Raw genomic sequence first — 16,559 nt, forward strand, 5'->3', positions numbered from 1 at the left:
ATGCCCGCAATGCCCGCAATGCCTGCAAATGCAATTAGGTAGGTATGGCATTTTGACCTGCGCACAACCGCAAATGCGTCATCGCCCATCGCCCATTGCTGGCTCTGGCTCTGGCTGCTGCTGCTGCTGGCTGGCTGACCTGACCGTGCCAGTGCCCAAACAGCGCACGCACGACTACCGCTCCCTAGGCTCTAGCACGGCGGCTGGCTTGGGCTAGGGCTACACCACCCCCATCGAATCCGGGGCATGGGCATGCTTGCTTGGCCCAGCAGCAATCGTCCGGTGCGTCTCGTCCTATTTCACAGCCCGTGTCACCTTACTTCCTGCTTGGGGCTGCCCGATGTACCTTTTTCTCCCTCTTTCTCCTATCTTCCTGCATCACTCGCCTCGGAACCCATGAACCCAGAACAAACAAAACCCTCACAGTAGATCTTCGGGCTAGTACTTCTGCTCCAACCTCCCCCTCTTACCCCCCAATCCCATTTCAATCGCAATATGCGCAACTTCAACTACATCAACTACAACTTCTACTCACCTTTCAGCCTCATCGTGGACCTTGCCGCACTACACCAGCTCCGGCCAAGACTAACACCTATTCACCCTCCAACAGACACTGCCCACGATACATAAGGAGGCATCAACCACGACAGTCACCCAACCCAGATAGACGGAAAGAACGAAATAAGGCAAGATGGAACGAACGGCGACTCGACCAAAGATCGAGATCACGGCGACTCGGCCTATCGTTGAGATCAGGAACGACTCCTCATCCTCCAAACTCCCACAACGGCCAAAGTACGCCAGCAGGGGTAGCTCAGGTGCCTCATCACAGAGGTCATCCCAGACCGACCTCAGCAGCCAGAGTGGATATACCACCAGCAGCCAGGCGAACTACGCCCCCAGCAGCCCGGCGAACTACGCCCCCAGCAGCCCGGGAAACTATGCCCCCAGCAACCCGGTGAACTATGCCCCGCAGACACCAACACAAGCGCCCTTTGGCAGCACGCGGTCACTCGCCGACCGCTTCTCCCGCGTTCCCCGGCCTGAGCAACCACAACCACAACCGCTCCAGAGCCTGCAACAACTCCAACAATCACAACAACACCAGGCCGGCCCTCCAAGCCTCCCGTCACCAAGGGACGCCGGCTTCTACAACTTCGATACAGACACGGAGTCGGGCTCAGCATCATCCGTCCTCTCAGTCAGCACCCAAGCCACCAGTGTTGCATCATCCGATATCACAACCTCGAGCAAGGAGACCAGGGCTCCTGCTTCCAAGCAAGTCCGCCATGCACCCTCCATGAGCAGGGTCCGTATGGCCCCGCGCAGGACGCCGGCTCTGCCATCCCCTCCCAAGACAGCGCCCCCTTCGGCAACCATTGCCACAGCAGCATCCCGCCCCCGCACAGAAGAGCGGCAGGACAGTACACATCCAAGTAATGCCGCCACCCGCCGCTCCTGCCCCGGCACCCCCATCCAAGGACCTTCAGCTCCAGGGCCGAAAACTTGGCTCTTCTCCCAGCCGGGCCAACCTGAATGAGAAGAACAACAGTAACAACACCAACGCCAACAAGGAGAAGGACCTTCTCCACAAGATCGGCCAGCTCGAGCGCGAGGCCCAGGACCTGCAGGCCTCCAACAGCCGCCTGAACCGCGAGCTGACCGACACGCGGGAGCAGCTGTCGACGCACGGCTACAACCACAAGGAGGCCGAGCGCTCCATCAACCAGGAGCGCATGGCCCGCGAGCTCGCGGCGCGCGACTTGCAGGAGCAGCGCCAGCGCTGCGACGAGTACCGCAACGACTTCGAGCTGCAGCGCGGCATGCTCCAGGCGGCCGAGGCCGAGCGCGACGCCATGTGCCGTGCTAGCGCCGAGACACGCATGGAGCTCGTCCACCTGACCCAGGACCTCGAGCAGCGGTGCCAGATGCAGAGGGACCAGGAGGACCTCTTGCTGCGGCAGATCGCGACGTTCGAGCATGCGGCCGTCTCCCTCGAGAGCCGCATTGCGGCGCAGGGCAAGGAGGTCAAGGACCTCACCGCCGAGCGCGACGCCCTCAAGAGCGACGTCGAGAAGTACGCCACTGAGGCCAAGGCATTTGCTGAGGAGAAGAAGACCTTTGTCGATGCCCAGGCCGCAACCAAGGCGGAGATGGAGACCATGAAGGCGGAGCAGGAGAAGCTCCAATGCCGCATCAAGGAAGTCGAGGGCCAGAACATCGACCTCCAGAGCGAGATCGAGAACCTGGAGCAGAAGATCGGCAACCTCCAGACCCAGATCGACGCCTTCGGCCCCGAGAAGGAGGAGCTCACCAAGCGCCTGACCGACGAGAAGGAGGCTCTGGCCAAGGAGCTCGACCACGAGATGGATGAGCTCGAGAAGGACCTTCACCACGAGATGGACCAGCTGGAGAAGAAGCTCAAGGAGGAGAAGAACGCCATCGAGAACAAGCTCCTCGCCGAAAAGGCGGTCATGGAACGACGGCTCCTTGAAGACAAGGAGGCCATCGAGAAGCAGCTGACGGACGAGAAGTGGGACGTCCAGACGCGCCTCGAGGACGAGAAAGCGGCCATCCAGAAGCAGCTCGAGGAGGAGAAGGCCACCATCCAGACCCAATTGGAAGAAGAGAAGGTCACCCTCCAGAACCGACTGGACGTGGAGGTGGCCGCCAAGGCAGCACAGATCGAGAAGCTGGAGACCGACATCGCCGGCTCCAAGATGGCCAACATCGCCCTGGCAGACGAGAAGTTGGTGCTCGACAAGAAGCTGACCGAGGCCCGCGATCACTTCAACGAGGCCACCGAGAACCTCGCCAGGCTGCAGGGTGAGATTGCCGTCTTCCAGGCGAACATCCAGACTCTCGAGGCCGACAAGGAGCAGGCCGCCAAGGACCTCGAGGCCGCCCGCGAGGAGCACACCAAGGGTCTCGAGTTCGCCAAGGAGGAACACACCAAGGACCTCGAGGCGGCCAAAGATGGTCACGCCCAGGACCTCGAGGCCGCGTATGCGAAGCAGGCCGAGCTCGAGGAGAAGGCCAAGACCCTCGAGGCGGACATCCGAGGGCTGGACCCGGAGAACCTCGTGGCCAAGAACCGCGAGCTCGTCGTGGAGAAGGCCTTGCTCGAGGCGCGCCTAACGGCGCTGCGAGGCGAGCTGGACGAGCGGATCCCCGTGCTCCAGGCCGAGGCTGAAAAGGTGCCCAGTCTGGCCGCCGAGGCCTGCCAGGTGCCCGCGCTCGCAGAACAGAACTGCCAGCTGGCCTCGCAAATCTCAACCCTGATGCGCGAGCTCGACGAGGCGCGCACGATCCACGCCATTGTCGCAATGAAGGCCCATGAGCTCGAGCTCCGGCTCAAGGCCGAGAGCAAGCCGCGCCGCTCGAACGGCAGCAGCTCGCGCAGCTCGTCGCGCTCTTCTAGCAAGGACGGCAGCCACAGCGACAAGAAGTCGTCTTCGGGCTCGTCCTCGGCGGGATCGTCCTCGTCGTCCAAGAAGCACGGGCGCTCTTCGTCGTCGTCGGGCATGGTGTTTGTGCGCAACACCGGCGACCGCGCGGGGACGGTGTGCATCATGCGCCGCGAGGAATTGTAAGGAAAGGCAACACTCAATCAGTCAGATACGATGAGTGATGACGTAATGAGGAGGGACATTTGGGCGACCAATGTTGTACGACTAATGAAACGAGGTCGAACTGTCATTGATTGATTGGTTGGATGGAAGAAGATCTAATGAGGAGGACAGATCCCAGGACTGCTCGTTCAGCGTTCAGTGTGTGTTTTTCATTTGTCGCGCGCGTTCTTTTCCTGTTTTCTTTTCTTTTTTTTTTTGGCGGTTGCATTATTGCGAAAGGTTTCCTTTTTGTCTTGTCTGGGATGGATGCATTTTCAGGTAATTTTACAACGGGTCGATGGATGGATCGATGGGATGGACGGACGGATGGAACGAGTTTGTCGTCGAGATATTCGAAGTCTAATCGTGTGTACGAAGCTGTACGGGGGTGGATCGGATCGGATTCGGATGGCTTGGGCCTTGGACAAAAAAGAAATCGAAAACGGGGAGGAATTGGATTTGGATTTGGGAATTGCCGGCGGGCACACAACACATGGAAACGGTCATATTGTTGCGACCGGCAGACCACCTACTTGGAAATCATGTAAGATCGTGGTGATTGGAACTTTTTGGAGGGGGCCCCACGGCACACAACAGCTTTTTGGTTGTTCATTGTTTCTTGTAATGGAGGAGAATATTTTGTCATTCTGTTGGGATAGGAGTCATTAGCATAGATCATACTCTTAGATTTCGGCTCGGGCTTCGGTCATGTAATGAGATTGGTTCATGTTGTCGAGGTAAAAAGAAGAAGCAAAGATCATTGCGTCAAACCAGACTCCAAATTGAAAAGTGACCAAGCCATCGAAGTGCACAGCCACTGGGTGTAGCCACAGGCTGACCTTGACCAAGCGTGGCCATGATTCTTCGCCGAACCAACTCTTCCATTTCATCGGTCAGCTAGTTGAATCCTTCAATTGTGATGACGAGATAGTATCTTGCTTGAATCTATCAATTGATCGAGACCTGTGTGGCGGATAGGAGGTGTTGAACGGACAGACAAATGGGATCGGGTGCTGGAGTGCGGGGTTGGGATGCTGGCTGCCAAGTCTACCTACCTCCTAACCTAGTAGGGTGGGTGGCTGAAGAAGGCACCTCCACACTGTGGCGCACCTGGCTCCTGAGCCCCTGACATCGACATTGCAGTCTTAGACGAAGCAGTAGTTCCAGCCGAGTATCCTATGCTTGATTGACGGAACGTGCTCACTGACGAACTCATGCATCGGAGGGTTCTGCGCAATCAACCGTCGTGTCCTGGACAAGAGCATGGAGGGTTCAGTGTCCAAAATATTAGGTACTCTCTGCCCTGCCAAGAACACAGGTCATGTAAGTAGTCAATCATTGGTCCCTCTCGTAGATTGCATATATTCTGTGGCGGTATTGATGAGTTTCAGACGCAGTTGGTGTCTTCGACGAGCCCCAGGTCGTTGTCGCTTTTTAATTGCGTTGACCAACTCCTCGAAGAATTGGCAGACTCACCACAACAACCCAGGGTTTTTTTCTTTCAGATACGGCAACTTTACAAAGTGAGCTATTCGAGCTTTTTTTTCTCTGCCAACTCGTATCTGTTTATACCTAGTACAAAGAAGCGTCTCTCATTGGCTGCATGGCAGCTGCGGTGCTGCACAGCCACCAATGGTTTCTAGAATCGTCTACCTACGTACTGATAAATTTATAAAACTGTGGTGTTGGCGCAGCCTGCATGCATTTTATAGAAAGAAAACCTCTTGAGCTTCTTCTCTCTCTATGTCTTGGACATCTTTCAGAAGGCAGCCATCCTACAATCCCGTCACTTCTTAGCAGACCAGTTAGGACCCCTTCTTATACGATAGAGGAAGATCACGGGTCTGACCCTTTATTACCACATGCAGCAACATGGAAGCGTCCGCTCCGGTGCATCATTCAGTATTGAATGTCAAAAGCTGTCGCATTGAGTACATATGCCACTATTGCCGTACGCTTTAGTGGAGTTCCACTTTTGCGTGCGACAAAAGCCCCAAGGGCCAATCTTCAACTAAAAAGCCGTACTACGAATACATGTTTGAGTCTGACAACTTGCCCAGCAGGCAGCTGGATGCTCTATTACGTGCAATCACGCTTTATGCTGTAAACCCAACTCAAGATCATGAGAGTAAGGTGGCTTACTTCTCTGTAGATTGACCATGTAGGAGACAGGGATGACAAGTTCCTGTCTCGACACAAGCTCGCGGCTGTGTATAAGTCGGGAGGTCTTGACTACGACTCGCTGTTCGTCAATGCTCCGGACAAGTCCATAAGCTACGCCCGGGTCCTACTTGGCTGTCAACACTCGCTACCACCTGGCGATAACGATTTCGAAGAGTCCTCCGTGCCACACCTGTCGTTGAAGGGATTTGTGCGCTGAGAGCCACTCCAGATCCTCCTCGAACCGGAGGAACACGTGCCTTTCTTACAGTACGCAGTCAAGAATTGGGCCCCGGCACACCCATATACAGGGCTTGTCTTCCCGCCAAATTTCCTCGAGAATGCTTCCCTCACGAATGTGACCGGGAATTAGACGAATGGCACAGGAGCCGAACAGAACTACTCAGGGAACAGGCATTCTCAACACCTCGCACAACAGCCACCCATGAAGCCCCTGAAACAAGCGGAAATCTCGGATATTGCGAGACAGACGCCGGAACTGGCCTTGACGATATGGCTATTATCCGTCCATCGTTGCGGAATAACGTTCTGTTGTTCATGAAGTCGCTGCCTCGAGGCACCAGGTACCTCCCTGAGCTGGATAATCGCTTCCTTAAAGAGCGATCAGCACTCAGGTCACTCTACGCGATAGCTAACCTCTTGCAACTGCTCGATCGCGTCTTTGCCACTTTCATCCGCGCAGCAATGCTGTACTCCGAGGAGGTCGCAGAGGCTGTGCACTCCACCCACCAAGATATGGCCCGCCATTTCGACACTGTTGGACAGCGTGAAGGCGGGTTGAACAGCTACTGCCAGACGCTCGCCGAGCAAAAGCTATCAGGCTAATTACTCGAACCTGAAATGCCACTGGGAGCACACACCGGTCTAGACGCCCTAACATATCTCCGCAACACGCAGGAGACTCCCTACTGGTACCTTGTCGTAGACATTCTGATCGCAGCAAGTCGGCATGTCGAAAGAAGGGACAACACGCGAACGGAGATGATCCAGAGAGCTGTGCGTGATGTCAAGCGCGAGGTCAAGCATCATCTCCGAGTGCTTACAGCTCGAGACCCCGATGGTGTTTCCAAGGAGCTTAAGTTCGGGATCGATCTGCGCATTTGCATATTGGAAAGACTCGATGACGAAATCCCAAGGTTTTGTTACCTTGACAATATCACGGGTACTTTCTCGTGCAGGCGGACTCTATCAATTACCTCTGTGGGGGTTCTTGAAGCGGATAACCTCGAGTGACTTACAGGAAGTGGCGGTTACCTCTCTCATGGTAATTTCCATGGCCTGTGGTCTGGTACCGGCGTGCATCGGATTCGCCGGCTTCTACAGCCCCCAATTACCTGTCCTTCCCGCTACTAGCGAAGACGGCAAAGGGTCCAGCTCGGGCCCAGACTACATGTGGCTCATTGCGAGTACCGTTCTGGCTGTGTTTGGGAATCTATTCTCGGTGGTACCCTTGTTCACGCACACGAGCGTGTCTGTCTCTCGCGCCACCTGGGGTTTCATCATGGTTTCTATGGCTCTGGGTGCCGTATCAGTTGCCAGCTACCCCTTCTTGGACAAGGCCTGGAGCTCATTGCTTTCATTTTGTTGCACATTCTTCTCCCTTGGCGCAGTGTTCATTTTGACCCATAACACTGCTGCCGATATCTCTGTTAATATGTCTCAGTAGTTCCCTGGGCTCGCCTAGTGGCGGCACAGGTATAATACCTTCTATTTTGTCTTTTCCTTACTTCCTTTCGTCTTTTGAAGAGGAATGGGTAAGATGATTATAAATTGCAAGGCACGGGTAGCGGAGCTGCGATCTCTCAGTCAAATCACCGTGTGGCGTTGCTCCCGATTTTACTCTTTTGATTTTCATTCTGTGCTATGGAATTCTACCAAGCATCCATACCGGTCCGTCGGCAAATCAGGGTAAACTTTATCGCGGGTGTCCAGCGCCAGCTGCACGATGCATCATAACATCCCTCCTTGTACTAGACCATAATACCTGATACCCGTCTGCATATGCTCTGAAACATGCAGTTCACTTCCCAAACTACGCTTTTGCGCCAGTGCGCGCTGCAGTTGATATTGGAGTTGTAAACTGATGCACATCACTATGTACATCGGTAGGGGGTTCGAACATGATGGTGCAATGTGATAGGCTAGGTTCGGTCCACTAGAGCGGCAGATCCAAGCCAGATTGAGTAATTGATAGCAAGTATGGAGCCCACCGTTATTGATAAGCTTATCGATAGGCAGCTAGTCTTTCGGGCTAACGGGCTAGTCAGAACAGCCGTCACGGCTTTTCAGAACCCTTCCATCCAATGAACAAGGGCAGCTGTAGAATCGACACCACTAGCAGCAGGCATCGAAATGCAGCCAGCCTCAAGGATCTTTTCCCATCATCCCATATTCTGAAAATCCTAGCAGGATCGCGATCTCGAACTATTTATCTGATGCCCAGGCTTGCTCTCCACATGCCAACCGACTCGACCCGTGTCGAGCAAACTCAATAGTCTACTAAACTTTTGTCAGCGGCCCGCCGAAGCCCGCAGTTCGGATGTAGCTTGACGTCACCCCTGACGATCCAACGTCACCCGCGACGATCTGTCCGGAATCTATCACACCCCGTCCACACCCCGTCGTCATCCGTGCCACCAGGCCATGTGCCAAGCAGAGCCGCATCCACTGCCGCCGTCAAAAGAAACTTGTCATAGCGCGCCGGGAAGCTTGTTCAATCTTGGCTTGCGACCGGGCGACAGGGAGCTGGGACGGCATGGGAACAAGCATCCAGCATCAGCAAACGACTATATGAATCAGGGAAGCCTGGATTCACGGTGCCCTTTGCCGAGCCGTATTTCTACACGCCTTGCCGGTGGCTCGGTAGTTCAAGCACCCCGTGTGCCCGTTCCCCATGGTCAGCGATGGCCTATCCTGTCACGAATCAGGTCAGGTGGCGGGTGGGTGGTAGCCTTGATAGTGGATAAAGCTGGAGTTACTCGGTCCGTATGCGGGTTCAATTTTTCACAAATGTGTGGAAACATCTCAGTGGGGACGCACTCCCAGATCGTCGTCAATACGCATTGGTGCCGGTGGAATAAGTGAGGATAAATCAACACAATGTCGCCCTTCACAGACGGCCGGTCGACTTCTTCCCACGCATCTCAGCCATACCCAACCCCAGGCCTGATCCCCAGATGCATTCTTCCCCAGACCACAACAGCAATCCGGTTGATGTCGAGAAGGATGAGCTCGGTCTCCAAGACCGGGATCCGGGCGCCTCCAGCTCCGACGAAGTCCAAAACGAAAACGTCGGCACCGGGCATGTCGACTCTCAAGGTCGGCGTGAGCTGAAGGAGGTCGACTGTCCCGAGATCCTCGCGTACGCCTGGCCGACATGGAAGAAATGGATGTACCTCAGCGCCGTCGCCGGCATTCAAATCTCCATGAACTACAACACCTCCGTGTTTCCCAGCGCCATCAAGCCCCTTTCCGCCGAATTTGGCATCAACGAGCAGGGTATCCGAGTCGGCCAGATGATTTACCTGGTCCTATACTCCTTTGGCTGCGAGCTTTGGGCGCCGTGGAGTGAGGAGTTCGGACGCTGGCCGATCCTTCAGCTCTCCATGCTTCTTATCAACATATGGCAGATTCCCTGCGCCTTGGCTCCTAACTGGGGCACCATTGTGGTTTGCCGTGCCCTCGTAAGTCATTCTGGCACTCCCCCTATTGTTGCGCGCCTGTACTGACTTGCACCCAAGGGCGGATTATCCACTGCTGGTGGCAGTGTTACTCTCGGTCTGATTGCCGATTTATACACGCAGGAAGAGCAGCAATGGCCGTTGGCTTTTATTGTGCTGTCATCCTGTATCGGTACTAGCATCGGCGGAATCATTGGCGGGCCCATTCGGAGATGTAAGTATCCTTGTTTTACCCGACGTTGACCACCGCTCACACTCTTGCTGCAGTCCTTGAATGGCAATGGTTCTTTTGGATCATGCTCATTTTCGGCGGTGCTGTCCAAGCGATCTTCTTCTTCATGCCCGAAAGCCGTGCGACGATCCTCCTCGACAGAGAGGCCAAGCGGCGACGCCGTACGGGCCAGGACCCCAACATCTATGGCCCCAACGAACTGAAGAAGCCCCGCATCTCGCTGAAGGAAGCGGGCATCGTCTGGATGCGTCCGTTCGAAATGTTCGTCCGCGAGCCCATCGTCCTGTCTCTGTCGCTGCTGTCCGGCTTCTCCGACGCCCTCATCTTCACCTTCCTCGAGTCCTTCCCGCAAGTGTACGAGAAGTGGGATTTCGGCATCCTCGCGCAGGCCTGGGCCTTCATCCCCATCAACGCCGCGTACTTCATCGCGTACCTCATGTACCTGCCCTGCTTCTGGCGCGACGACCATATCCGGCGCAAGAAGGGCAACGACTGGTTCCTGCCGGAGCGCCGGCTCAAGGTGCTGCTGTGGCTGGCGCCGCTCGAGCCCATCGGCCTCATCGGCTTCGCGTGGACGTCGCTCGGCCCGCCGCGCGTGCACTGGATCGCGCCCATGATCTTCTCGGCCCTCGTCGGCATCGCCAACTACGCCATCTACTTCTCCTCGGTCGACTACATGATCGCGGCGTACGGCGTCTACTCGGCGTCGGCGTGCGGCGGCAACGCGTTCGCGCGCGATTTCCTGGCCGGTATCTCGGCCATGTACGCGACGCCCATGTACACCAACATCGACGGCTACCCGGTCGAGTACGCGAGCACCATCCTGGCGGGGCTGAGTGTCATTGTGGTGGTGCCCATCTACGTGTTCTACTGGAAGGGACCGGTCATCCGCGACCGCAGCAAGTTTGCCAAGTCGTTGGCCGAGGACAGGAAGAAGGAGGGTGTACGAAGACTCAGCAAAGACGAACACGTGGAGAATTTGCAGGTGTAAAGGAAAGGGTGATGACGACGATAAGAAAGGTTGCCACGCCACGTGCTTCGCATTTATGTAAAATAACGGTGTTATGAACTAAGACGAGAAAAAGAGAATTTATGTACAATCATCATGATACATGCTAATCTTCCGCCACGTGGACGTTGGGCGCCATCTCCCAGTAGTCGCATTGCAACATCTTGCACTCGCCTTCTTCGACGAATGGAGAGATACCGTAGCAAGCGCCCGAATCGGGGTAGATGCGGGTCGAGATGGCCGTCCTCTCGTTGGCAAATACTTCGAGCGCGCTGACGTCGAAGAATATGCGGAGGGTAAGGGGCTCTGTGCGCGCTGCTGGAGCTGTGGAGGAACCATCGCCACCGGATGCTGTGGTAGAAGGGCCCAGGAACTCGAAAAGGGTGTGTGGTGCCGTCTCTTCGCTCGTGTTGACGTCGTTGTGGGGTGTGGAGTGGTGGCGGGTGATGGTGAGAGTCTCGTTCGAGGGGCGGAACGTGATGATAGTGCGGATGCTCGGGTCATCTTTCGCGTGCTGGAGAACGAGACCGACGGATTCCGTCTCGGGGGTGAGCTCGAATGACGCTTTCAACTCCCAGCAATCCCCATGGGGCAACCCGAGTCCGCCGGTACTAGCATTGGGCAACAGTGTCTGTGGGGCCAAGGATTGGTGGTTCCGCCGGAGCTGCTGCAATCTGCCGGCTGGCACTGCGCAAAGCGTTGTGAGGGTGTATGTTTGCGGAGCCGTTTGGTGCACGCCGAATGACTTGAGCTTTTCCATCTTGGAGTCATCCGGTTCAAAAACGTTCTCGAGCCTCTGCAGCTTCAGCATCCTAGGCAAAGACAGCATCCCGCTCCACCCCTGGGCCTGTCTCCTGTGCAACGGCAGGTCCTCCTCTACGAGCCAGCCCAGGATGATGTGGCGCTGCGACTGGGGCTCGCAGAAGGAGTTGCCGGCATAGTAGCAGCCATGGTCCAAGAAACCGCCGTAGCGGTACGCCATCTCCACGGGCTGTGGTTGTTCCTGTTCCTTTTCCTGTTCCTGTTCCCGTCCCGGCTGCTGAAGCTTGCCGCAAAGCCACATCTGCTTGTGGTCCCGTCGGAACCCGGCGTGTTGCCCGGACGGTGGCACGCCGCCGCCGCCCGTGGTCTCCACTGTCATCCCCTCCGCGCTCATGAGCAGGAAGTCGAGCTGCGCGTCCGCGGCGGCGGGCGAGTCCGGGTCGGGGAACGAGACGAAGTTGGCGACTTCCCAGTTGGCGCCGAAGTCGTATCGATCCCCCGACGCGGAGAGCCTCTTCGGCATGGCTCCGAGGGTGGATAAAAAGGTCCAGTCGTACAGGGCCTCGGGCGCGAGGCGGTACAGGAACGACGTCGGGCCGCCGGCGCGCGTGCCGCCCGCGATGAGCGCGTACAGCGTCGCGGGCGGGTCGCCGAGGATCCGGGCCATGGACAGCCAGGGCGCGACGAAGGGGTCGCGCCACCCCGTCACGTCGAGGCCGGCGGGCGGCCCGGACAGGACCGGGTTCCCCTCGTGCCGGGCCCACGTCCGGCCGGCGTCGGACGAGGTCGCGGCGTGGAGCCGCTCCTGGCCGTACACGTACGGCGCGGCGTGGTGGATGGGCGACTTGGTGACCGAGGTGTAGAAGGCCGTGATGGCGCCCGGCTTCGCACTCACGGGCGACAGGCACCCGGTAAACACGCCGAGCCTGTCGGCGTCGGGCGTGGGCGCCAGCGACGTCCGGTTGCGGACCGTCCAGGAGACGAGGTCGGGCGAGACGGCGGAGCCCCAGGAGATGCTGTTGTTCCACTCGACGCCGGTGGGGACCCATTGGAACCCGACGTGGTAGACCTCGTTCACGGGGTCGTAGCCGGGGGCGCAGGGGTCGTTAACCCAGCCCCTGGGGGCGATGAGGTGGTACTTTGGCCGCCAACGACGAAACTCATCATTGTTGATGCTTTGGCCCTCCTGGTGAGTATCAGCCTCCCATCCCAAATGAAGGTTCAGGATCAACTTACACGAAGCTCGGTGCCAGCTTCTGCGCTTGTCGTGGCCATTATGATGATGCAAGAGCGACACTGTGGCTAATGTCGAGGTTGGGAAGAGGCGAAGTTTCGCCCGGGTTCCTCTGGCCACGAGTCACTCAGCTGCTCCACCGGGGCGTCGGATTAAGGTTGTGGCCTTGCGATAATTCGAAAACCGGGCATTGACTCGTCCAACGAGGGTCGCCTAGTGGATCAGCCGAGCAAGTCTCCGGCTCCGCTTTCTTGGGCTTTGGTCGGCCTGCGGAGGGAGCTGATGGAGGTACCGGCTGCGACTGTATCTTCACTATTCAGAGAGATACTTTTGAGTACTTAGCTGGGACAGTACACGAGGTGGATAAGTAAGCAGATGATGCTGTGCACGGCATCCGAGTCATTTCGTGCATGGCAGCAATACGGACAGAGCCGCACTGGTGCCTCGTTATAACACGCAGGGGAAGATGGAGAAACTCAACGCAGACAGGGGCTATGTACTGAAACAACAGATTGATATTGCTAAATATTGATAGTTCTTCCTGCATGAACTGATTTCTACCAATACGAGCATTAGACCCAGCACCGGCCGTTTAGGTGGAAGCAAAGTCCGAGCCCCCTGCATCAACCTTCCTGAATCTCGCAAAGCCTATGTTGCTTCCATACGAGATCTGAAAATCCACGAGATTGGGATTAGGGCCCGCTAAGATTTAGTCAGCTTCGAATTATAAAATTGTATTACCAGGCTTGTTTTGGATATATACTTCATTCACCAAACTTCGGGCAACAAGCTTGGCCATAAGGAAAAACATTCAAGATCCGGTCTGCTCATCATCCTACATGACCTTCGCAATAAAGCCCAGCCCGTAATATCACAACGTTTACTTATTCTTCCCCATCATGCATCCTCAAGAATTACCTCCGAGGCCTTCTGCCCCACCATGACCGTCGCCAACACCGGGAACGCCCCCGGCTGCCTGGGAAACACACTCGCATCCACGACGCGCAGCCCGCGGACCCCGCGCACGCGGAACCGCGCGTCTAGCACCGCGAGCGGATCGTCATTACCCAGGCCAGGCCCATCTTCATTCCCCTCTTCTTCATGCGAGAAGTTGCCAATCCGACACGTCCCCGCGGCGTGGTGCCCAAACGCCTGAGACCGCACCCAGTCCGCGTCCTGCGCGCGCACACGACACGACCCATCCGCAAGCACCCCCCGCCGGGCAAGGCGGCTCCGTCGGTGTCACCGGCCCATACGGCGGCGGCACAGCGGCGAAAACGCGCCGCACAAAAGCCACAGTGTCCAGCATAGCCCCGATGTCTTCGTCGTCGAGCCCGCCGGGGAAGTGCTCAAAGTTGATCGCCGGCGGCGCCGTCGGGTCCGCGCTCGCGATGAGCACCTCCGCCTTCCCTGAGGGGGGCCGCGGCGACATGCGCACTATGCTGCGCGAGACGGCGCTGGGCGGGTCCGTGAACAGGCCCGGGTCGGTCTGGTCCGTGGGCGGCCAGAACCCGCGGAACGCCGGGCCCGGCGGGGAGAAGGTCAGCACATCCCGACGGCCGTCGGGGCTGTGTTCCGTTCGGAGCAGTGCGCACTCGCTGTTGCCCTGGGCGGCGGCGTCCGCGTAGGGCCCCGCGCCTTCCCACCAGGCCGCGACGCAGGGGTCGCCGGGGGCGCCGTGGGTGCAGTTGTGAGCCGCGGCGGGGTCCGGGCCCGCGGCGAAGGCGGCGGCGCCTTGGCCGGCGACGGGGAGCTCCTGGTTGTCGTGCAGGTTGCGGCCGACGCCGGGGATGTGGGCGACGACCGGGATGTTGAGGGAGCGCAGGTGCGGCCGGTCGCCGAGGCCGCTGAGCTGCAGGAGCTGGGGCGAGTTGAAGGTCCCGCCGGAGACGATGACCTCCTTGCGCGCGTAGGCTCGCTTCCGCGTCCCCTTGGGCGGCGGGTTGGCGGAGTCGTGCTTCCACGAGGCGCCGTAGACCATGCTGCCCTCGAGGAACTCGACGCCCACGGCCCGGGGTTTGGAACTGGCTCGGTCGTGATCGAAGAGGATACGGGTGGCAAGAGACTCCAGCTGCAGCTTGAGACGGTACCGGGCCGAACCGTCCTTGTTCTTGGCGTTGAAGGTAGAGAGGATAAAGTCCCGAGGCGACCAGCGCTTTCCGAACCCCGTCGTGTGGATGGGCAGGCCGAAAGAACCAGTGGCGAAGTCTCGTCCGGTACCTTCGAAGTTCGGATCTCTACCAATCAGGGGAAGCAACTCGCTCGCGCCAAGGGGGCTTGCAATCCGTCCGAGCAGAACGCCCGCGAATGCCCCCAGGAAGGACAACGCGCCAGGACTCCGCTTGTAATAGTCTGGTGATCCCAGTTGCGTGTCCATGAACCCATCAAAGCCGTGCCCCTGCGTACCTTTGGGCAGGTAATGGTTCTTTTCCACTTTTTCGAAGATTGATCTCATTTTCCCTGATCTGGCAGAATGGTTAGAGCACAGCCCCTTGGACCAAAAGCAGTTTCCGAGTCACTCACGACCATGAATCATCACCCGTGATGTCGGCCACATAGTCCCAATCCGCATCGTTCGGCAGGAACGTCCCCATGGCGTTCACAATCGCGCTCCCGCCCAACGTCGCGCCGCGGGGGTAGTACACCCCGTCCAGCCTCGCGTCCTTGGGCGCCCTCGCGCCGCTGCCGACCCAGTACGACCCGTTGGGCAGCGTCCAGGTCAGGTGGTTGTACTGCAGCTCCTGGTCCTCGTCGTCCCCAAAGTGCTTGACGAAGAAGTGCCACTTCAGCGTGTCGGTGCCAGGGTACGACAGCGCCGCGATCGAGGTCGAGAGGTCGTCGCTGGCGTCGCGGCCGGCTTCGATCAGCAGCACGCTGTGGCCCGCGAGGGCCAGGTTGCTCGCGACGACGCCGCCGCCGGGGCCGCTGCCTACGACGATGTAGTCGTGGGTGTTGTCCGCGGTGCCGCCGATGGTCTCGTGATCATCTCTGCGAGCATGGGGATGCCCTCGGGCACTGCCAAGCAGAGTGGATGAGGCCAGGAACAGCAGCAGTTTGCAGGGGCTGGGCAGCAGCATCATGTTCGTCCAAACGGCGAGGTTTTTTTCTTTTTCTTTTTTCCTTTTCTTTTCTTTTTCGCAGGTTGTATATGGAGCAAGTAAGATCGGAAAACGATGAACCTGCAACTTCTGGGTGAGGCGAGGGATTACCTACTTACATATCTATGCAGTATATATATACATATATGATCCACGCACGCGGTAGAGCCTTCAGACCACCCTGTGTCAGTTAACCCGGCTACCTAGATAGAACTCGATATTGAGTAGACGTCGAGTTTGTCATGTGCCGGTACGTCTGCGCCACCCACGTGTTGACGTTGCCATGACCGAGCGGAGATTCTACAGCAGCATGCAGCTTTAACCCCTTAAGCGAGCCCCTTCGCTCGGCTGTCGGGGCCAGGGTCGGGATCACCGAAGGGATATGCGTCTAATTGCCCAATAAACCCATCGCCCTTGCAATAGGTGTACCCATTATTCGGCACGCCAAAAATAAACAATTCAATGCTAAGTTGGTTAGCCATAGTACACAAACGTGGCAGATTCACGATTGCCCCTTTTTGGCGCGTTTCGAGAGACGTAAGGGAGACACAAGAATCATCAGAACGGGAATCGGGGCTTCATGCTCTCTCTCCCTCGCGGCGAAGACGGGCCGCTGTAATGAAAGCATTGGGTGGTCACTCGCTCAGCCATGTGGCCCACGCCCTCATGCACGAATGTCGCAGTGCAATTTGGGTACGGGTCCGGGATGCAACCACGCCGGGAAATATTGGTTCTTGCGTTGGAGCGGGAGG

At 57.5% G+C, this 16,559-nt stretch overlaps 5 protein-coding genes across 5 annotated transcripts; 4 read left to right on the forward strand and 1 right to left on the reverse strand.

Moving 5' to 3' along the window:
* Nucleotides 1-691: 691 nt before the first annotated feature.
* On the forward strand, nucleotides 692-3,593 carry PG986_004095 (uncharacterized protein; the record flags this gene model as incomplete). Its single annotated transcript, XM_066840317.1, has 2 exons — nucleotides 692-1,309; nucleotides 1,362-3,593. The coding sequence occupies 2 exons, from the start codon at nucleotides 692-694 to the stop codon at nucleotides 3,591-3,593; spliced, it is 2,850 nt and encodes a 949-aa protein (XP_066702944.1).
* Nucleotides 3,594-4,874: 1,281 nt separating this feature from the next.
* On the forward strand, nucleotides 4,875-6,617 carry PG986_004096 (uncharacterized protein; the record flags this gene model as incomplete). The annotated part of the gene is made up of 3 exons (XM_066840318.1): nucleotides 4,875-4,934; nucleotides 5,764-5,982; nucleotides 6,186-6,617. The coding sequence occupies 3 exons, from the start codon at nucleotides 4,875-4,877 to the stop codon at nucleotides 6,615-6,617; spliced, it is 711 nt and encodes a 236-aa protein (XP_066702945.1).
* Nucleotides 6,618-6,632: 15 nt separating this feature from the next.
* On the forward strand, nucleotides 6,633-7,458 carry PG986_004097 (uncharacterized protein; the record flags this gene model as incomplete). Its single annotated transcript, XM_066840319.1, has 2 exons — nucleotides 6,633-6,954; nucleotides 7,037-7,458. 2 exons carry the CDS (start codon nucleotides 6,633-6,635, stop codon nucleotides 7,456-7,458), a joined length of 744 nt encoding a protein of 247 aa, XP_066702946.1.
* A 1,510-nt stretch (nucleotides 7,459-8,968) lies between these two features.
* Nucleotides 8,969-10,695, forward strand: PG986_004098 (sugar transporter; the record flags this gene model as incomplete). Its single annotated transcript, XM_066840320.1, has 3 exons — nucleotides 8,969-9,475; nucleotides 9,533-9,686; nucleotides 9,740-10,695. The coding sequence occupies 3 exons, from the start codon at nucleotides 8,969-8,971 to the stop codon at nucleotides 10,693-10,695; spliced, it is 1,617 nt and encodes a 538-aa protein (XP_066702947.1).
* Nucleotides 10,696-10,819: 124 nt separating this feature from the next.
* PG986_004099 (GMC oxidoreductase-like protein) lies at nucleotides 10,820-15,789 on the reverse strand (the record flags this gene model as incomplete). The annotated part of the gene is made up of 4 exons (XM_066840321.1): nucleotides 10,820-12,676; nucleotides 13,628-13,885; nucleotides 13,956-15,174; nucleotides 15,233-15,789. The coding sequence occupies 4 exons, from the start codon at nucleotides 15,787-15,789 to the stop codon at nucleotides 10,820-10,822; spliced, it is 3,891 nt and encodes a 1,296-aa protein (XP_066702948.1).
* Nucleotides 15,790-16,559: the final 770 nt, after the last annotated feature.

Source organism: Apiospora aurea, assembly GCF_038362705.1.
Source record: "Apiospora aurea strain CBS 24483 chromosome Unknown utg000003l_segment0_segment0, whole genome shotgun sequence".
NCBI lineage: Eukaryota > Fungi > Ascomycota > Sordariomycetes > Amphisphaeriales > Apiosporaceae > Apiospora > Apiospora aurea.